At 40.6% G+C, this 22,824-nt stretch overlaps 2 protein-coding genes across 3 annotated transcripts in view; both read right to left on the minus strand.

Annotated features, from left to right (window-relative positions):
* The window catches only part of rassf8b (Ras association domain family member 8b), a 16,732-nt gene extending 15,120 nt beyond the window's left edge, over positions 1–1,612 (minus strand). Inside the window, exon 1 of one of the 2 annotated variants that reach the window (XM_023417994.2) lies at positions 1,394–1,612. The gene's annotated coding sequence lies outside the window, so the exon portion shown is untranslated. Of the gene's footprint in view, positions 1–1,268 lie in introns of both variants that reach the window. The other variant, XM_023417993.2, reaches the window with a different exon arrangement.
* Positions 1,613–9,482: 7,870 nt separating this feature from the next.
* pkp2 (plakophilin 2) lies at positions 9,483–21,381 on the minus strand. Its single transcript, XM_023417909.2, has 13 exons — positions 21,068–21,381; positions 19,212–19,282; positions 17,488–18,113; positions 17,266–17,404; positions 16,714–16,921; positions 16,400–16,577; positions 14,957–15,074; positions 14,443–14,604; positions 12,698–12,874; positions 11,822–11,975; positions 11,482–11,674; positions 11,209–11,296; positions 9,483–10,340 (listed from the first exon to the last, which is right to left on the minus strand). Exons 1-13 carry the CDS (start codon positions 21,258–21,260, stop codon positions 10,272–10,274), a joined length of 2,376 nt encoding a protein of 791 aa, XP_023273677.1. The 5' UTR covers positions 21,261–21,381; the 3' UTR covers positions 9,483–10,271.
* Positions 21,382–22,824: the final 1,443 nt, after the last annotated feature.

Genomic DNA, 22,824 nt, shown 5'->3' on the forward strand with positions numbered 1-22,824 from the left:
GGTGGGGGGGTGGGGGTATGCTGACAGATAAAGGATTCAATTTACTCTATGAAAATCTGCAAAATAAGAAATTTCCTCTTAAAACAGATCTTGATACAAATATTGAACAGGTTGAATCAAAGCATTGTGAGGTCAATAAATTAGATCGTAAGAATGAAAAGGAGGGAAATGGACAGGGAGTTCAGAGAAGTGAGTGTTGGGCTGATTCAAGATTAAAATGTTTTATCTAGGGTCGTAGTGATGATTCAAATTAATCGAATGACAGTATTTCGATTAAATAGTTCGAGCTGTTCAAATGTGAGAATTAGCTTTTTCCCCCCTTGTTTTATCATTAATGTAAGTGGAATATTTTGGACTGTTGGTCAGACAAAACAAGACGACGTGTTGAAGCTCGATAATGGCTGATTAGTCAATCATGAAAGTATTTATTAGGACACAGAACAACATGTCAAAATTATAAAAGAAAACATTCAAGAATAATTCTTTAAACATCTTAAAGTATTGGACAGAGTCAGGTTTTTTTTTAAATGATTCTTCATGTGTAAGATAAGATGCTACATTAACAAGTGACAAAAGAAAGAGAGAATCACTGTGGGTCAGATCAAAAGAAAAATCTAGTCCAGGTTTTATTCCTACTACAAACACATAGTGGCCTGTGAATGAGAGTTGTCCTTGCTTCCATCACACGTGTGCTTCAAGGACTTTTTACTCTCTGCTGTTGCTGTCTGACTCAGTTGAAGGAACTCAGATTAAAACCACTGCTGAGTGAGCGCTTATAGCCCAACTCTATTAAGAGATTCATCACTGCAGGGCAGAACCTCTCTCTCTCTCTCACACACACACACACACACACACACACTTCCTGCTGGCTCATGGATCAGGTATGTCACCATGTGGAAATCCGCCCAGTATCACACCATTTGAGGAAGTATTCTAGAGTGAAATATGAACTAAAAGATTATAAAATTTACTGGAAGATTTTTATTTATTTTTAAAAAAGGAGGATGAGGAGGGTTAAAAAATGAATAAATGTGACCCCAAAATAAAGTTATGCAACTGCAGCTGATCACTCCGTATCAGTCCGTTTTCCTGTCTTCCACATGTAACAGGAAATTCACTATGAATTGATGTGATCGGGCTCATTTTAACAGCCTTCAACCTTATTTTAATGGCAGTAGCTATTTAAATGTTGGCTTGACTGACGCATTCAAGCCCAAGCAGATAGACTGGCCGCATTCCGCCCTGTGTAAAAAAGCCCAACAACATACCTCTTTTCAACCGCAGATCACAGTGTGTCAGACCATGTCCAACTCCCCTGCTGTGCTGTAGCCTCTGTATTTCTCCCTGGAATAAAATCCGGTACTTTCCGCTGCATGTTATGCGGGCCACTTACGGGAGATCCTGTTTATTCCCAGCCGCCGATCCGTGCCTGCATCAGAGTGAACGGTGTGCTCTCATCGCTCCCCCTCCCCGCCTCTGTAATAACCCGTGTGGATGTAAACATGCGTCCGGGCCAAGTCATCGGACATCCGACATGGGGCTTTTTCAACATCTACCGCTCCGCCTGTTGACCTGCCGCTCTGCCCATCAGTGAGGGAGGGAGATCACGGAGCTTGTTGTAAATTACATCGGAACAGAACTGGGACACCGCAAGGCATGATGGACCGGTTAAAGCTGCAATGCACTGGCGACGCAAATGGACCCAGAGATCCTCTCATCTGTGATGCAGTCACGCTGAGGCTGGATGGTTCTGATGTGTCAGCGGGCTACATGTGAGGACATGTAGGTTCAGGTGTAAAGAAAAACATGCAAATCGTTCATATTCCTACATGTGTGAGTCAATGAGCTCTATACATCTGTGGTGTGTTTGTAGAGGTGTCAGTGTTGTTTTCATGTGGTACACTGTATATGTGGGTTTTGATTTAATCTCCTATGGTTTAGTTTGTGCAGTTCTAATTGTTGAGAATATAACTGTCAGGGTTTTATTTATTAGAGTATATAAATGATTTTCCCCCTGTGTGTGCCACACATTTAGAAAATAACATAAGATCAATATCCTAGCAAGGAAAAAGCAACAGGCATTGTAGTTTTAAGTCTTGGCTGTGACTTTAAAAAGTTCCCAAAATATAACAACGATAAACCACATCTGCTCTGAATTATTCCACAAAAAGCCAGTAAACTAGTTAAAAACTCTTAATACATCTACTTTTCCCTCATTGGGATATCCAGAATCTATGAATATGCAAATATGTCATTGTAAGTCACATATGCTAAATCCATTTTTGAGTGGAGGGGGACTTTATAGTGTCACACATTTAATGTGTTAAATTAAATCCATCCCCTCAGTAAAGGTTATGTTTACAGTGTTTTAGTGACCAGTCAGAAGTAACATCGTTCCCATCTCTAAGTCGAACAACATATGCACACGTATTGTAGAGTGTTGTATTCTGCAAATACTGGAAAAAGAATTTTTTGTTTTTAAATCTACAAAAATTAATTCTCACATATTCATAACTGCATCCTTTCAATTCTTTATGGCAAAGCTTTCAACCCAAGTCCATGGTTTTTTTTTTCTTCATGGCTACACCATGCCATGAAGTGGAAATATTCTGGATGTCTCGTACATTATTTCACACACTTCTCCCCAAAAATACAGTCAGACATAATTGGTATCTTTGGAAACTCCAAATTTAATTCTCCACTAGAATTAAATGCACTTCTGTGGGTTTGAGAAACGTTTTGCTGCACAACACGAGTTAGAAGAACACAGCGAAGGTTTCTGGATAGAGATTAAGAAGTCATGAAACAAATGTGTAATTCAAGTACAATGTTTATATTCCCATTCATGAGATTTATCCAGTGGCCATGCTTTTTAGTGCAGCAGTCAACAAGCTCCACTTGTCATTGGATAGTAGTACAGCCTAGATACAGCAACGTGTTTCATATAACAGCGCTGTTTTACTTGAGCAAAACAGGTGTGCGTGTGTGTTTGTCCTTATTTAAATTCCGGTCAACACTCATGTCGTCATGTTTCCCAGCATTAATCATGACAGCTGCCTGTTGTGCTGATCTTGCAGAAACCACGATGACCTTCAGCTTTTCAGTAAACTGTCATTTCAGTGACCGTCAGCTGCTACGATACAGACTCGCTCAAACTGACAAAAGTAGCATTTTTTTTGTCCTCAACTTTTGACAATTTAACAAAGTTAGAGTTACTGATTCTAATTCTTAATCTGTTCTTTGTTGATCAATTAAGCACAAACCTCACAAACCCATTTTGTTAGCAACTCTCTCTCTCTCATAAATTTAACAAAACCTATGATAAGGTTCTTTTTCTGGCCGGCTTTAACTCATTTGTTCCAGTGTTGAAGGTACAGGCCTATATATCAGTTTAGAACTTACCTCAGCAATTAATCCTCAACATATGGTTAGGCTGCTGTGACGATCGAGCCATGAGTGATTGATGTTTTTTTTTTGCTGGCAGTGGTGACAAGCTTTGACAGATGCTTTGAGGATTTAAAGCCTTAGGTTGGTTATTCATCAAAGTTAAAACATAGGGCAGCCCCGTCACTGACACAGATTTGTGCTTTCGTTATGTAGATAGAGCCTTCTAGTTAGAAATAGGTAAACTCCCTCTTTCTATCTGGAGCCAATTGTTCAAGGTCCCTGCACAGGTGTTTTCCCTATGCCTTATTAGACCTCATCTCAGGACTGTCAGGATGCTGGACATCTTTCTTATTTTCCTGTCAGGTTTCTTGCACCTGTTTGGACGAGACAACATTTACCTTTATCATTCCATTCATTTCTGAAATTTGGAGCGATTCCTTGCACAGTTCCACCAAGCATCAACAAGGGCAGAGGTCTAATCAGCCAGAGCAAGTGAAAACACCTGTGTAGGTGAGCAGGAGCCAGGTGCACCAGCTCTTAATTAGTTCAAACTAAGCTTTGAAATGTTGAAAAAGTGGAAATCTAAACACTATTAAATTAAAACAGAGAAAGGAGAAATTAGTTTTTATGTAGAGATTAGCTGCATTCATGCCTAGTAATTGCCAAATGTTGCGTAGCTAGCTAAATAGCCAAAGCTAACATTATCCTGCTAATACCTGTTCCATTTAGAGAGAAGTAAAAGACATGTAGTCCTAATACAGAATATCGTCAACACATCGAACCGGACACTTGACACAAAATGCTACTTAATAATGATAAACTGTTAATGTTAAACATTATACCAATACCGTTATTGCTAAATGTCCTAATAACATTAGCTGGGTTAGCATAAGATATTTTCCACTCATGCTAAACATTAGCTAGGTTAGCATAATCAGACATTTTCCACTCATGCAAACTTGAGAACTACAAACTAAGCACACATTTCTCCATTTATGCCTGAAATAAATAAATAAATGAATAATAAAACAAAGACATACCTACCTTCTGCTTCTTTTTTTTTTTTGCCCATGTGTCCGTGTGCTGTTTGCCATCAAGTCTAGAAGCCAACTCTTGACCCCATCTGTTGGCGGGACCTACAGACTTGAACCAGTCTTTTAATCCTTTTCTCAAACTCTCCAGCATGTTTTCTCTGACCAGCTTTCTCTGTACCAGTCACAACACAACCTCCTTGACCCCAATCAGTCACGAGTCAGGCCTGCACACTCAGACACTGAACCACTCTGAATTTCAAAAGCACTCCACACTGCCCATTCACGGTCCTCATCCCTCTTGACCTGTCTGCTGCGTTTGGCAAAGGCAGCCACTAGTTACTCCCTGGCACCACTGCAGACCATGAGATTTGAGAATATAACTGTATATGCTCTCTTTCTACCTGGCTGACTGCATCTATAAAAAGGTTTCATTGCTGGAATCACTCAAGTGCTCAGTCCTTGGGAGCTCTCTCCTCTCCCGTGCTTTCCAAGTAGTGATTTGATCTTCCCTGCTAAGGTCAAATTTCAGATTTCACTCCCAATTTTCTGTGTTTGACTGAAAATATTCAGGCTGACGGATTGTTTATGAATTAACTGTATAAAATCATGCGGTATTTCACTGGGGGGAAAAAAACAACTGCAGGAAAACATTTGATCCTCGTTGATAGTGCCTGGAGAGAAATGTGATAGACTCGTTCAAATTCCTTGATGGATTTGGCAGTGTGCCAAGGATGAGTATACTGTTGAAAGGTCCACTTTTGGTTCAACTTCAGCTTTCAGGCAGTTGGCCTCATGTTATCTTCAAACACTCTTTGATATCATGTAGAATTCATAGTTGAATCAATGACTACAAGCTTCCCAGTCCCTGAGGCAGCAAAGAAACCTCAAACCATAACATTTCCACAACCACGCGTCCCGGTTGGTTTAAGGTTCTTCTTCTGAAAACCTGTCTTTGGTCTACGCCAAACATTTCTACTTACTCTTATCTTTGGGCACGCCTCCCACACACGTGCTCTTTGACACTAACAGGTGCGAGGGTTACCTGCAGAGCCTGTGAGGACATTTTGGGGCTCTTGGAGACGTCTTTTAGCATCAAACTGAATTTCCTGGGGCGGCCAGTCCTGGACAAATTGGCAGTTGTTTGAGATCTATGCCACTTGTAGATGATTTTCCTTACAGGGGATTTATTTCATTTGAATTTTTTCTAAATCCCTTTCCATGTGAGGACAACACACCCTCGATAGGTTCCACCTGTCATTCCCTAAGGAGGTTCTAATCATTGGCCTCTAATCTGGAACACCTGATTCTAATTTTATGGATGTGAAGGTGTGATTGATGTGGGGGTGTGTTTACTTTTCCCCTGTGACTGATCTGGATTTTGCTTATTTAACAATTTTCATGGGGTGTATTAAATTTTTCGCATGGCTGCTTAACTTCGGGGAGCATAAATGTGTTTTCTGCTTTCGTCTCGTTTGTCTCACAGCCCGTCAGATTTATCTTGCAACCCCATGAGAGGTTCCTGACCAAGATTGGAAACCATTGTTCTCCACTGATGAAATGTGTTATGTCCACTATAAAACCATGATCAAATAAATACATATACCACATATTCTGACTAGTTTATGGACTAATTCCCTCTTTCAGAGTTAAACACACCCGATTTGTTCCAGTCCCCCCTCTTTCATTTAGATTGCTTGATGTTTTTTTGTTTTCTGTTCCCACAGTGCGTGTTTTCATTTCTAGCTTCAGTTCAGGTGGTTATATCTGCAAGCTTGAGCCTTGAGAAATTCTGCTTTGTCTCAGGAAAGTCTCTCCAACTGGTTAAACCTTTGTCCCACTTTAGTAAGCTCTCCCTGGTCTGCCTCTACTCTCTCAAGAACAAATATTTGCTTCCCTGAACTCCATAATGATTGCTTTGTTACTGCCAGCTGATGGCTGCATATCAGACTGCCTATTATCTGGCAAACTTAGGTGTTTTTAATTAGCTGTGCTTTGACCAAGAAAGGGATTAACTCGAACACATACAAAACAAAGGCAGGAGAATAACTGGGCTCAAGGGGAACATGGGTTCTTTGAAACAAAGACCACGGTGTGTTGCCAAGAAGGAAAGAAGCACTTGCTTTGAAACGACTCCAAAATGCCATAAATGTATGCTAAATAAAATTTAAAAGCCAAGAAATGGAAAAAGAGATGGACACACAACACACCCTCTCAGCCACAGAACAAGTGTGCTTGTGTGGACTGAGGCTTTTTAAAAAACTAAGCTCAGCTGTAGGCGATGCCTCCTGATGAGTGAGCAACGCCTACAGCTGACCTCATTAACAATGGGGAGCTCCAAAACTAAAGTGAATCAAGTTTTAAATCTTCTCAAAGTCTGTTTTACACCACAAGCAGGACGTCTTGCCATTTGATGCATTTTGATTCACTAGATAGACAATAGAATGCTGCTTATTCATATTCACATTTTTCAGTGTGAACAACAATTTCTTCGTTTTTTCTTTCATTTTTTGTCTTGCTGTCATCCTCCAAATCACCTCTGATCAAAATCATATTGGTTTCTGGTGCTTCTCATTATCAAAACGGAAGTTACAGGAACAGAAAATGTGTAGCACACTTTGCCAGTTTTGGAAATAATCCATAGAACAAATATAAAAATGTATGACCAGAATGGCACCCAGATTGTTTGTATAGTCAGACCAAACTACATTTAAATTTCAATAAATCATAACTTCAGTAGACACTTCACTGCACTTTCTTCGTCTCTTTCTCACAGTCTGTTGAGCTGCTGCGTCTTTGGGTTGCAGTGCCAGGTACCTGTGAAGTGCAGCGACCTCTGTGCTCACAACCATCTGGTCCTGACTTAAAAACACCAACGCACACTGTGTCTGAGTTTGTGACATTACCGGGTGGTACTTCATTCCAGACATGCTCAAAAGATCAGAGGAGTAAAGACACATGTAGCCCGCGGGAAACCGTGAACTGCTGGACCAAGTTCTGCAAAAAATTACTTCATTTTAGATCCCAAATGTTCTTGAGTGATTATGTCAGTGGATAGCAATTTGCCCTGAGTGCTGACGCCCCTGACAATGGCTTCAGTGTAAAGTAAAAAAAAAAAAAAAAAAAAAAAAAAAAAGAGTCAAACTGGCTTTCTCTTAGTCTGTTTTCCACTGCTGCTGATCTGTGAAAGAATCCTTTCTTTCTTTCTGCGTATCAAACATGTTCAGTCATTATGTGACAAACTTGGTATGGCTCACTTCACCGCCCTGCTCCTGTAGTAAACAAATCCATTCTCATGTGTCTCGACACCTGTCACCATCGGCTATTTTTGATGTTTTGGACGTATGTTATTTCTGTGTTGGCCTATAAATATCATTCTTCAGGCTTCACAGTATTTTATCCCTCACATTGACAGGAAAGTAACGTATCTTGGGTACTTTTGAAGGAAAATTACAAATGTGAACATTTCATTTTTCTTATCAGCTAATCTCCATGATGGTTGTCTTTAAGTCTGGTCACCTTATTTGTGATGAAGAAAATAAAAAAATGAGGCTCTCCTTGTGAAATAATAATAAATCTGACCAGTTCTCAGAGCGGCATAAACTGTGGAGAGACAAGAAGGCTGTTGTTAAAAGGATTTGGCTTCTTCAGAGCTTTTCTCTCTCCTTGCACCAAAGCCAAAGGCTTGAAAATCGTGGACTTTGTCACCAAAATAGTTCACAAAGTGGATGAATTAGAGATTATTAGTGAAAAGGAGGAAAAGTGCAGGGTTTAGTTCTTCAAATAGAAAGGCTTAGGGTTTAATCTGAGAGCAAAACCACTTAGAATATGTGGGATTGAGCGTTTATGAATATGAAAAATACATGTTATTTGAGGACAAAGCACCACTTGGGGACAACTTTACAGCGAATCTTGTGGCAGCTCTTCATTTAGGTGACTGATGAGCTGTTATGCTAATGCTACACCACTGCCCTCTGCAGGATATATTAACAACAACAAACCTCTACTTTTCCTATATATTGGCATGATTAAAAAAAAAAAAAAAGGTACTTCATCTTGACAGGAAATGAATTTAAATCATTTAAATCTGAAAAGTGAATTCATCAAATTATTCCATGTCATTTGTGTATTACCTTGCATTTTCTATCTTGCCATACTCTTCAATACAACTGCATATGGACACACTCATAAGAGACAAATAAAAACGTCCTGCAGCAGCTCGACATGAAGCCAGAGAACAGCAAGATTCTCCTATCAGAGCTCAAAACTGATTTTAGGTCATGTCATGCTACATCATGTCCTGCGTACTTGCAGACAGAGACTAAGTGCTTTCCGCTTGCACACATCCTCCGCTTTTGTGGAGGCTGGATGTGCAGACACAGGGAGAATCACTGATACAAAGCTGTAATTACTTTGTGGGATACTGTTAATTTGATTTAGGGAATTCAGCCACCGCCTGAAATCAAGGGAGGCTTTTGTAGATTTCCCAGTTGGGATCGGCTTCATTAGACAAGAGTGGATCTCTGGGGGAATTCGGCTGTTTAAACGAAAAAAGGGTCGGAGGAAGACCACCAAGGCTCCTCAGTTTTGAGTAGAGGTGCAGGGTTTCTTCACCTCAGAGCCGTGACCTCCGGACCTGCTCACCTGTCTTTCGTGTCATTCTGCCTTTTTCTCTTTTCCAATCCCCTTGTCTGGGAGAGGTGAAGTCAACTGGCACCCAGCCTCGTGGGCCAGCCCCACACCCCCACCCACCCTGGCTAACACTTCGAGCGTGCCGCAGTGCAGCTCGCCTCAAAGTCACCGAGGGGGCCTGAGGAATGAATGAATGAATGAGGTTTGAGTCTCATCCACTGGCATAGACTTCCACACATTACTTGCGAATGATTGAGAGAACTGTTTGATTATGGTTCAATGTTGAGCAAACACTGCTGAAGTCAGGTTTTCAAACATAAAAGGTCTCTGAACTATATATTCATTGATCTTTGGCAGTTCTAAGCTTTTTCTTTTTAAATCAATGACTCAACTTTTTGGCAGGTAATAGAAAGATGAATCTACAGCCACCTGTAGTGTAAAGGGAAAATAATCAAAACAGTTTACTCATTTTGGGAAACAACTCAATAAGGCAGAATCAGCTTGATGTGTTACAGTAAGTCATTCTGTCTTAAAATACATTTATATACATACATGAACAATTTTCCAATAAAATTTGACTGATGTTCATCATATATTTTTTTCATTGTGGTTCTTTGTTTAATTAACTCAAGTGCTTCAAAACAAAACAAAACGCTATAAAAAAGCAGACAAACATAAAGGAATACTTTTCGTTTCATTCATTACCATTGCTAGAGAGATGATACATTTTCAGGAGAAGTTTCTACATTCATTTGTCAGTTTTTCTGAACAAGAGGCACAAAGGCAGCGGCCTGAAGTATGTGATGCATCTGATGAGGAATGTGAACAAACTAAAAAGTGCCATAAAAAGGTCCCATGAAATGAAAAAGGGCTCTTCACTAATGTTCTCCTTATGTTGTTGAGTTTCTATCTATCTCTATTTTACCACAACACCTCACTCGTTTGCTGTTTCTACAATTACCAAAATACCAAAGCCCATGTTTCAGGGTCAGAGCAACACGTTCAAACACAGAAGGAAATTGTCATTTTAAAGCTTTTTCATGAGACTTTAAAGGGAAATACGACATAGTTTACAATGTTTTGTATGTGGCATTGAAAAAAAACCAAACTGTGACACGGAATCTCTGTGACAGGAAAACAGTGGATTGAGTGACTTGTGACAGTGAGGTGCTGATACTGTTAACATGTGCAGCTTGGACTTTGGTACGGAGGATCTTCGGCTCAGTTTCGTCCACTGTTCACAGCCTTTGTTGTTCTTGCATTAATGAAATCAGCTTTCCTGTACCCACACTGTCGAGGAAGAACAGAAGTGTTGAGTCTGGATATTATGTTTGTTGTACTGCAGAGATTCTCAGAGCTACTATGTGTAAGATTTGAATGTTTTACGCCCCCCAGTGGTAGTTTCAAAGAAGCTATTGTGACAGACAGTGATGCACACAGCTACCAGGTGGATAAACTAGTGAATTAAATACCTGAGAAATCAGTTTTATAAATTCAATGTTGCTATGACGCAGTCCTGCTCATGGATTTGAAATTTCTCACTATGGTCCGAATACAACCACAGACAATCTAAGAGTTAGATGTGTCACAGTAAACATCTGCTGAATTTCTACCTTCTAAATATCCTGTACAGCAGTACATCATTAGTGTAACAAACAATGCTATCTAGTGTTTTAACACACACATCAACAAGTAGAGCCATGCTTTAGATACTACTTGTCAAATCCAACCTTATAACGCAACCTGGCACCAATCTAGTCACAACATATCTCAATGTGATGTTATGTTATGTTATGTTATGCTATGCTAAGCTATGCTATGCTAAGACAGGCAGCTAACTGTGTCAGCTAAAATAACCAACTAAATCTCCTAGACCTAAAACAAATCGTTTACCAGTACTGTCCATGCAAAAACAAAAATGTTTATTAAAGTTTCTGATGCTCGTGTGCAAAAACTCTAACATCGAAGAGGCTGCAAGATTCTATGCAGACTGAATGGAAACATGCTTCGAGCATCATCTGTAAGACGTCTCCAGCTATGCTGATTATGTGCAGACAACAAGGACAATGAATTAGACAGAGGAAACCCACATGACTGTCTATTATCCATTTGGAAAGCATGTGTGTTACTGTAATTTACTACATGGATAAGAACCCACCTTCTTGTAGGCACCATGGAGATCTCTGTGTTTCCACATGGTGTGCAGCACAACACACGCAGCCTGACCCGCTCTGGTTGGTCCATAACTAGGACGCAGAGAGGTGAAATTATTCTGTCCTATATACATATTGTATGAACATATAATATAGGTACATATAACTGCATATTAGAGGCCAGAGGTGTTTTGCTTTTAGACAAAATCTCTCTGAACTGAGAGGTGTACCTGCTGTAAACTGAGGAACATAGATACCACAGTGGTAGGATGACTAACCCATTGTCTTTGCTGCTGATGTTGATGACCTTTGGGAGGGCTCCCTGGTTGACGATGGCTCTGACATGCTGCGAGTCGCTCTGACTCAGGTTAATCAGGATGTGACAGAGACAAACCGTCACCTCCGTCGGCAGGTCGGTGCCGGTGTCGTCGTTGGGCAGCATCTCCACCAACTCCGGTAACACCTGCTTCACTTCAGGAGGAAGAAACACAGAAATTGATATACATATATATTTAAAGTGTTAAAAATGCAAATTAAAAAAGGTCAAGTTAGCGGTTCAAATTCTTTGAGAAAAATAACAAAATGACAAAATATCTTGTGGTTCGAATGGAAAGCTACCGATGTCGGAGTGCACTTCCTGGTAGCGAGAGAAGTTTCTTATTAGAGAAATGGCTGTCCTCTTCACGTCACCCTCTCCCTCCTGTAACATCTTCTTGACTTGCTGAAGACCATTTTCCCGCTGAACAATGGTGAAAGCGATGGCTTCAGACACCTGCAAGACCACAAGAGAAAATACTCAAAACATGTGTCATATATATTGCTATCACCATGCCTTTCAAACAATCAATCTGTATCCACATGCACAAGTGAAATAATTACTTGATTACCAGTAATTCATTAGTCACAGAAAATTCAATCAATTAATTAATCATTTAGGTCATTTATCAATTAAAAATCTCAAACATTAGCTGACTGCACTCTCAAATGCAAATGAAGTGCCTCCTTTTCTGAATTGTGCAGCGTTGTAAAATAAAAGTTGAAACTTTTCTTTCCCTGAAAGAAATTCTGCTCACCACCAAGAGCAGAATATGCAGAAACACTCAAACCATGCAAAAATAAGTTTTGGTATTTAACTATTCCCTACAGATCAAACAGACACAAAGCCATTATTTTGGTGCTTGAACAGAGTAAACAATTTTAAGACATCACTTTGAATTCTGCAAACTTGCAATGAGCATTTTTGAAAATATTATTATTTATCATAATAACTGATGGAATAACTGATAATTCATTATCCCTGCGAAAATCCTGAGAGAACAGCTTCAGTCTAACTAATGCAAACTTACAGTATCATCTAGTATTCTACACTATTTGTCATCTAAATTATGTACCACCTCTGACCCACAACTAAAGCATTAAATCCAAATATGCCTTGAACTAATATACAGAACCCTAACAGCTCCTTCTCTCTATGAAACATCTGTGCCGTCTTACCGCTCCGTTCCCGGCTGTGATGTTCTGCAGAGCTCCGATGGCGGCCTCCTGGGTGTAGTGGCGCGCACTGCGGGCGATCAGTGACATGTACATGCGGACAGTGATGGCGCTCCACAGCCACTCTATCCCACGGGGGTTAGCCTTCTCCTCCAGCAGAGGGCTCCGTCGCTCCAGACGCTGGGAAGAAACAAGTGACGAGCTGCAGCTTCCACATGGGTTCACTGGGTTCATACTGACAACAGGAGGCGGCTATAACTCAGCAGGTTAACAATGAATGATGTCTCGCTCTCATCGTGTGTGTGTGTGTGTGTGTGTGTGTGTGTGTGTGTCTGTAGGAATTTTAAGTGTACTTAACCAGAGCTTCAATGCCATTTTGCAACATCATCATACTTGAAACACATAATTATAAAGAATTCACACTGCAGCAGCTGAGTAGCTGCAATGCAGATGATTGTTTACAGTAATGGGCATGCAATGACATATGAGGATTATTTAACTAAAATACTTTCTCCTAACTGTAATCGTGTATCCCTGCATCTATTTTTGTATCTATCTTGTTACATGCTAAATATACATATGTAAAAATGAGTATCAGTACATCAAAATCCCTCTCCTTTGTCCTGCTGGAAAACATTCAAATATTTTTGATGAATCTTGTTGAACCCAGGCGTGTATATTTAAATATGATCTGGGGTGGCTAGCTCACCCTGCCTGTTGTGTAAAACCACACTTGACTGTTAGCTTGTGAGTGAGTCATAGTAGCTCGCAGAGTAAAATAATAGTTGAAGGTGTGTGTCTGGATCTCAGTTAGCAAAAACCTTGCTTAGAGTAAGGGAAATCTTAATGCTTCAAACATACAACCTTTTAGCAACGGTTTGGTGAGGAAGGGCTCGACTGGCCTTCACGACCTGAACTCAAACATCTAGCACCTTTGGGTTGAGTTTGAATGTACAAAGGGAGTCATAAGTCTTATCAGCTAACATCAGAGGCCGGCCTCCCTAATCCCCGCTGTCAGATTCCAACAGTGGAAGCTGATATATCAGCTGATAATGCCCATGGCTTTGGAGAGAGATGTCCAGCTATAACATGTGGTGTAATGTTTGAGTGTCCACATACAACTGGTCATTTAAAACTTCATTAAAATAAAGTAGATAGCTGTAGTGAACGTGTTAGCAAACTGTAATTCATTTACACATGGAGCTACATTAGCGTTCATTTGGAGTTGTGTTTCTGTCTGATCACCTGACAGAAGTCCATTATTCATTCACCATCCTTTAAGCTCTGATTTAGTCTCAACAGACTCCTAAGGGAAATAACTGGCTCTTCAGCTGCAAAATGCTCCACTGTGCTCTTTAGCTAGTTGCTCATTTTTGCCTGTCCACTGATACAACAATGACTTTTAAAGCTAAAGGGTTACTGCTAATTCTCTGCTGTCTTGTGACTGCAGGCGACACCTTTCGTATCACATGTAGTCATTGGATAGGAGTCATTGTTCTGATAAAAATATGAAGAGCAGGTGGCACAGACGTACCTGACGAAGCTGGAATGCAACATGTCATGTATGTATTTGCTTGGATGTTTCCCTTCATGCAAATAATGAAAAATAAATACTATTACCTTAAAAAAAAAGCAGTTTTACAGGTGATTAAACCTGCAGCAATTCCACAGTTTTCAAAGAATTTCCTGTTAAATATTACACCACATCTTTTGTATTGTCAGTGTGGATTATTGTGTGAAGGGATTACCTCTGTGATCTTGGCACTGCGGTCAGGAAAGCAGCTGACGGTCTTTGGCTTGGGAGACAGGTTTTGCCGAGATTCTCTTAGATCTTGCATGTACTTCTTCGGCAGCTCTGCCTCTATCTGATAAGACAGGTTGTGCAGGATGCAGACGCAGTTCTCTGTGGACTTCAGAGCAAATATACATATGGGATAAATAAATCATATACAGTATGGCATGTTGTTTAATTATGTGCATAGATACAACACACTGAGTTTAGTCCAGTGAGTTTTGCTTTACAATTTAGACCCAAGTGTACAAGAACTATTTATGTTTGGAATTGGATTGTGCCTTTTTTTGAAGCAACAGGATTTATTGGAATGACTGGACATGCACTACAGAACAGGAAAAGTATGGATCAGATACAGTGTGCATCGCATCACAAAATATCTTATACTGTAACAAGTAGCACTTTAGAGCAGTCTGAAGCGACCGTGAAGACGAATGTTATCTCTGGGATGCTCGTCGTTTTCATTTCACCTTGTCATCTGTTTTATGGTCAGCTGTGGTTCTCCGGATGTAGTAGACCAGAGCGTCGATGAGATTCTCACAATCCCTCATTGCTTTCCTGCCATCTGGACCAGCAGAGCTCAGATTTCTGGGAACAGGAACAGTCAAAACATTCAAGGTAATGTGACATTTGTGTGTGTTAATCAGATAAGCAGTTCTCAGTGTCACTCAACCATATTAGTACAGTCAGCAGAGCTCATGACAACAAATTCCCACATTGTAATAAGCCAAAAAAAACAAAATTAAAAAAAAAAACATGTTCATCTCGGGCTGTTCGAAAACCATCTGCAATCATGACAAATTATTTCACGGATTACCACAACCTTTTTTTTTTATGTAATCCAACTTCCCTTGGGAAAAAAATATAAATAAATACAACAATTATCATTCTAACTCCACACAACAGCTTCTTTGATGAAATATAATGAGAGGAACTCATAATTTTTCCCATCCACAGGGGAGCTCAAAAGGGGTTTGAGAACACGATAAGGAGAACTTGATAACGCTGGGCCGGCGAGGACTGAGTGATTTCAGTTCAGCCGAGCGGAGAGAAGAGAGAAATCCATGAATAATTCAGCCTTTGACTCTTTTCATCCGGCTATAGTTGCCAGGGGAGCGCCACGTCTGATATCTCCTTCTTTGTAAACAGAGAGACGATACGCGACCGCACAAGAACGCCTCCAAGTAGAAACCGACAAGACGATACATAATCTCTGGACCCACAACAGATAAATTGCCATTTAACACAATCAAATTTGCTGACGAGGCTTAATGAGAAAGCAGCAATTTGATGGTGAAGCCAGTAGTCAATCAACTGACTCCTATCACAAGCAACAAACAGGTATTTCTGACTGTCTGTGATGACTAAACCAGAACATGAGAAACTGGATATTTTCTTTAATCAATCATTATGTTGCCTACTCGCTTTTTGTTTTTTTTATTCCGCTTGTTTTTCCTTGTTGGCACAAACTCAATAAGTTTTTTTCATCATAAGTCTAAAAGAGCAAAGGTTCCTTCCAATAAAGTGAAGACGGTGCTTCCTGCTTCTCATCAGAGTACAATCCAGACTGGTGATATCGGTTTATACCATGTTCAGCGACTGTTTACTCATAACTCAGCTTGGCAGAGGCTGACGTGTATGTGTATGACTGTAGCTCTGCCAACTGTCAAATCTCGCCCTTTGTAATATCATAAAAGTATTGCCTTATGCTGCACCTTGACCGAGCATGGTCTCGCTTCCTCCATCGGTTTCTCCATATGTGCAAACATACAGTCAAAGTTGTTCATTTGCTTTCAAGCCATGCGGATGAAAAGGTGTTTTTAGTTTGGTATGAGCTGATCAGCTGACACCAGTAGTGGTGTCTGTTCACTCCAGTCTGAGTGTCTAGTTTCAAAGCGGGCGAAGAAGCCTACCGCAGGCAGCCTGTAGCATAGTGGAAAACATCAGCATCAGCGAGGAGCTCGTCCTTTGGGTTCTCGCCTTCAGAAATGCCTGAGCTGGGCACGATGACTGACTGGGTGAGGACGGGTAAGGCTTCTCTGGTGAGACGCTCCTTCAAAATGTCATGAGAGGAGAGGTTCCACAACAGACCTACGAGTTAGATGGAAATCTACTTTATTATTTTGCAAAGACATTTTTTTCAAAAGTAGACATGATATGGTTTTGGTTTTAAACACATGAGCTCCGATTTATGTAGCGAAGTCAAAAAAAACAAAAAAAAACTGACCAGTAAGTTGTCGTCTGGTCTCAGTATCGCGGCTGCTCTTCAGTGCACCCAAAATGGTGATCAAGCCACCGCTTTCCTTCACCTCCATCTTGTTCTCGCTGCTCTGGTAAACGACATTACGCAGCGCCCCAGCGGCGACACGTTGCACCTCCTCATTGTCGCTTTGGAGGAGCTGCAGGAGCTTTCCAATTCCACGGAGATAGTACACCTGGAAAACAAGAGCGCACTACTGACTGACAGACGCAGACCTGACATAGTGTATGTAAGCCAAGACATTCAGAAAATTGTTATTTGATTTACCCTGGCCACGTTATTTAACAACACACCCTCCCTGACTGAACCTAAGTAGTAGTAGTAGTAGGTAGTAGTTTGACATCCTCTTAGCATGTTCTCCTAAAAATTACATTCCGAATTTTGGAAAACTAGGACAGATATTGGAATATAAACTGCTCAAACAGAAAGGTACAAAAAACAAAGTGTTATTGATTGCTGACAAATTCTATTTTCAAATACTGTAAAATGATCCCATACACTGCATGTGATTAAACATACCATCTTTTTAGCATCTGCGCTGTTGAAACATTGATTCTGTATGTGGCTGGCCGCAAAGATCAGCGTCTCCTCGTTATCCTGGGTCAACAGGTTCACGGCCCTCTCCAGCGTCATCTCCGGAGGCTTGTTCTCCGACTTCCTGCGTGAAGAAGACAAGACGTTAATGAGAGAACGTACAGTCAAGAATACTGTTCATGGCCAGGATCATACTCATGATCTTACGGTGTCATGGCGGTCTGTGTCGGTATCTGCTGGATGGGGAGTTCCACCTCCATCTGCCCTCCCATGTCCACCACCATGCTGCTGACGGAGGCCGGGTATGAATTCATTCTGCGGGGCCTCTGGCCTTCCCTCCTGACCTGAGAGAACCATGACAGCCCTTCGTCGGGCTGAACAGCACCAAGCACCATATCACCGCTTCTTCCCTGCAAGGTGGGTACCTCCTGTTTGACCACAGTTTGGTTATGGATCCAGGGAGAGCCATATTGACCACTTTCCTGAAATGCTGCATGTGCAAACACAGACTGCTGCCCCGCCGTCTGTCTCAGTGACCTGTGGTGGAAGCTCCCGTGTGTAGGTGTGGATGAAAGCGGCCGCGTGACACGTGGCGCTTCTGAGAAGGCGTAGCGCCGAAATGAATCCAACCCGGATGAGTGGTCCAGCAGAGGGCCCGCCCTGTGTGAGTGACTGGGTCCCGGGAGGGTGCACGTCCCAAAGCGGTAGGTGCTATAATTGAAGCGGCTGCGAGGTAATTCTGGGCTCGGAGGTGGGGACACTTCCACCCTCCTGGACGGTCTCTGCACACGGCTGCTTGAAAGAGACTGGTTGTTGACGGCCCAGCCATTCATCTGTGAAAAAAAACAAAACCCAATCTGCACTTTAATACACTGTGACCTATTTATTCTGCGATTCTCACTTTCAATTTTCTCTGGAAGGACTTTAAATTTACAGAGCTTAAGAGTCCAAATGTAACTGTGTAAAAGGTCTTTATGATGCTGAATGGAGTTATTTTGAGTTATATAATAAATTAAAGTCTGTGGAGGCCCATTCAGTCCCAATGTATTTATGTATTTATAATTCAGAGCCTGTAATGTATATTATATAATAAGATTATGATGTAGTTTTTTTATGTAAATTGCCGTGGACAACCCTTCTTCTTTAAAGATAAACAGTAAGTGCTTTTAGTTACATCTATATTGGATCCTGGCACCAACCAACCTACCAAATGTAGTAAAATGTTATGAGCCAAGTCAAAAATATAACTGGATACAGCAATAAATAACTGTTGTTAGTTAGATAATTAAAATGGAGTTTCAAAATAAAACACAAATGTTTATACTTTTCCTTTAATCTTCAGTCATCAAGAGCAAAAAGCTTCTTCTGTTATTCTCTCATCAGCTACTAGTTGACCTACTGTGCTAACGTGCCAGAGAGAGCCGTTGAGGAGGACGAATGCGTGACATATTCATCACTTTCGTGCATGTCACACAGCTGACCCGATTAAATGCGTCGTCGCATGTAAATACCAGAACGTACTGAATCACATCCCGGGTGAACAGTTGTTTCCGAAATGTTGAAATGAAAAAAACGTGTGTATGTAACAGCAGCTACCGGTGAAAGGTCATAAATCATGATGTCAAGCAAAAGTAAGAACGGAAAGATTTGTTTGATATCAGGAGACTATGAACGTAAAGCAGCTGCAGACCATTTGACTACATTCAAATTGTGGTAACTCGTGATAAGCCTCTTAGAGTCAGTGCAGGTACAAAACTCATATGTTGAACTGGCTGCAGTAACTAGAGCGCCTCCAAAGATCAGATCAGATCGGTTTTAGCAGGAAAAATGAGAGAGGAACCTTTAAGTTACACAGGAGGAAGAAGATGATAAATGTCACTGCATCACTTTGTGTGTTTGTGGATGCATGAGTGATGAAAGAGGTCCCTTACCTTCATGTTTGGTAAAAGTCCATCTATAGCATCAAAGCTATTTGTTGTGTGTTTCTGTAAATGGAAACCTCCTGAAACAAGTGGAAGAGGTTTTTGTTAGAGTACAGTTTCACACTGTAATCACCTAAATGCATGTCAACACTAACACTAAGCACAAACGTTTACACTGTGGGTGCTGCAGGAGTGGATGAGGACGAGAGGAGGAAAACACAAGTGAGGTTTAAAAAAGATCAAACACATACTTTAAGTTTTGTCTATATTGTTTATGTTTATCATTAATTGATTTAATTGACATACATTTCTCATATGTACAATATAAAGTAAATCTCCCCAAAGGCCCAACAGAAATGATTATTCATTCCTTTAACTATTTCTGGACATTACATTCCCTCAGTTTAGCATTACAGGATATCAAATAACAACGGGACCATACTAGGTAATTTAGAATAAGTGTAACATGAGTATATTGTTATGTAGCGCTGGAACTATTTTCTATTTTCTGACCTTTTATAACCATACTATTAATCAATTTATGAAGCAAACACGTGGCAGATTAACTGATAATAAAGATAAACATTAGTTCGCAGCCATATTAAATATGTGATTATTACTTTTTCTAATTTAAAAAAAAATGCAGTATTCATTATATTACTGTTCTTGTCACTGGTTAGTCTTAGGTGGATAAAAGCATGTGGTCTAAAGTATCTCACACACTTTCTTTAGCTCAGGAATTTTATCTGTCACTCAAGGAATCCTCTTTTAAAATAAACTCGTCAGTCAAACTCTTAGGCCAACGTGCTAAATCATCTTATGCAAATTCATATCACAGGCTGATTAAATAGCAGTGACAAGATCTTTCACCGAGTCAATGCAGACGTGAAAACATAATTAGTTTTTGGTTGATGACTGACTGGAGTTCATATAGATGACTCATCCGCATCCACCGATTCCCAGGAATAAGGGCCTAACCTCCTGAAAAGCTGGGAAGTGGGTGAAATAACAAACTGGAGCTCTGTCAGCCGTCACGTCCAGCAGCCTTAAGGCAAATATATGAAACTGCAGGAACCTGTCGGGCAAGTAAACTACTACGTAGCATGCATTGCTGTCACAGAAAAATGCCTGTATTAACCCTAAATGATAGTAGACTTCCAGCAGGCTACACTTAAAACACAAAGCATATCCTCTGGATAGCAACGGCCTCTAACTGGCAGTCTAACAGGAGGCCTGGGGCAGTGCTCCCAACCTGAGGATCAAGACCCCCAAGGGTGGTCACAAGATAATTAAAGTCACAGAACAGAAGACAAACATTGTTCTGCTACTCAAATTCAGATAAATTTCCCCGTGATTTTTCTATAATCTTTGTATGTAAAACACTACATTGTTTCCTGTCTTCAGGCCTATAAACAGCTGAAATTAAAAAATATGAGAGGTTTTATTATAGAAATTCCCCCTTTGATTAAGCTGCTCACAACTTATAAACATATTCAAGGATGGGTTGAAGGGTGAGGAAGGGTTGAAAGCAGACGATGCTTCATTTAAAGCCATAAAATGCTGGGAATTATTGTTTAATAGTGAGGTTCAATTGTCTAACACATTGGTTCACAAGATAACTTTAAAAAACTGATGTAATCTAAGAGAGATAATTATCCTTTGTTGTCAATATGAATAGTGGGAGGGGGGCAACTGAATGCCCTTGGTCTCCAGAGTCTACCACCCACAGTATAAACCATTATGAATGTTCATCTTGTTGAGGATACCTGTGTAAACTATCTGAGAGCCTCTCGTGAGGTGTTGTGTAATCTGTGTCGAGCCACACGTTGATCACAGTCATAGAAGAAAACTTAAAAACATTTTACCATTTGACACAGTCCTCCTCGCCTTCCGCGCCAGAGTGAGCTGAACTTGCTGATGAACACGCAGACTCCGGTCGTTTGAATCATGTTTCGCCGAGGATCTTGCAGTCGGCTCGGCCGGCAGAGCCAGACTGGTGTCATCCAGCACGAAAGAGTCCAGAGCAGGTAACGCTGATTTAAAAAACACCTCTTCCATTGTGGACAGATCCACAAAAAAAGAAGAAGAAGAAATAAAAAAATCCCTTGCGAGTTCAGGCCGGTCGCTTCATTAAGCTGGACAGGTGCTGTTCCTGTGTGAATGTGTAGTCCTGCTTTGTTGTCCCTCAGATCTCTCAGGTGGGTCGACCGACGTACTGCCAATGCGGAGGGCGGGGCTAGAGGCGACGCACCTGAGGTGTCAGGTGTCGCTGGTACAACCTGTGTGGAATGTATAAGTATATTTGCTGAAGTACTACTGCATAGTCCACGTTATTTAACTGTTTTCACTTTCTACGACTGTTGCACTTTACCACACTGCATTTTAAGGGGGGACTAGTGTACAAACTCCACTAACTGTAGTTTAACTATAGCTTTAACTATAAAATAGCAGTTTTTACACACTTTGATTTTTTCAGTGGATGAAACAATTATACAAACAAGATTTTACCTGTTAATTACTAAACTTTGGAAGTGCCTCTTGTTACCGTTTGACAGGACCAAGCTATCTGTTTCTTCCAGACCTTTCTGCTGACCTATGCTAAGCAGCTGCTAACTCCAGCCTTACTATATTAAATGGACAGATGTAAGAGTCAAAATGTTAAATTATTGCTTTAAAACTAGCTCCACATTGATCAGGTAGAACAAAATGTTTACACATTTACTAGGCCTACATTTACAGTACAATTTGTTGTTAACTTTTGTACTTTTGCTTAACTAAAATTGTGATAGCACAATATTGACCTGTATTGGAGTATTATTAAACTGTATTACTACATTTACTTAAGTATAGGATCCGTCTGAATACTTCTCCAACCCCTTATTATTATTTTGTTCATAAACATACCAAATATTCTCTACTGATACTGACTTATGTATCAATTACTTCGGTGACCCCACATAGTGATGAGTATGCAAAAGACATCTTTGAGAGTGGATCGTTCTCTGTTTGATCAGTTTCCCACACTGGACCACAGCACCGCTCTCTTGGCTTGAGTTGTGAGGAGAAACTGCTGCCAATTGCAACGCCAGTGAATTTCCAGGGAGAGGAACTTTATACAAGTTGTGAAGTGTAATTTGAGCAACTTTTATAGCCATGAATTTTACCTCTAATCACTATCAGACATTTATGATGGAGTCTGTTTTTATTTGGCAATAAGTCTCCACAATGGCTCTTTGTTGCTGTTGACACTGCGCTACAGGCGGCTGCCCAGCCTGTTTGATTCCCAGATGAGAACAAAGACCAACTTCTTTGTCATTATCTTCTATTGTTAAGATATTACAATATATTCAGGTACTTCCAAACAAACCTGGATTTGTGTAAATATAAGGGCTTCAGGGTTAAACTGGTCTTGAATCTGGTCCCAGAGTCAAAATGTAGTTTTATGGCCCCCGTCATTTGATACTGGGCAAAGTGTCTAACCCAAAACATCGGCTAATAAATGTATAACATTACAGAGGTTAATCCCTGCTGAGATTGGAGGGTGTGGGTGGGAAATGGCCCACATTTTTACCGCAGGGCCATATAATAGCAGGTTAATCTGGCCATAACTCCAAATCTATTA

This window comes from Seriola lalandi, unplaced genomic scaffold, assembly GCF_002814215.2.
Source record: "Seriola lalandi dorsalis isolate HSWRI2012SDOR001 ecotype SW California unplaced genomic scaffold, Sedor1 jcf7180002054579, whole genome shotgun sequence".
Taxonomy (NCBI): Eukaryota; Metazoa; Chordata; class Actinopteri; order Carangiformes; family Carangidae; genus Seriola; species Seriola lalandi.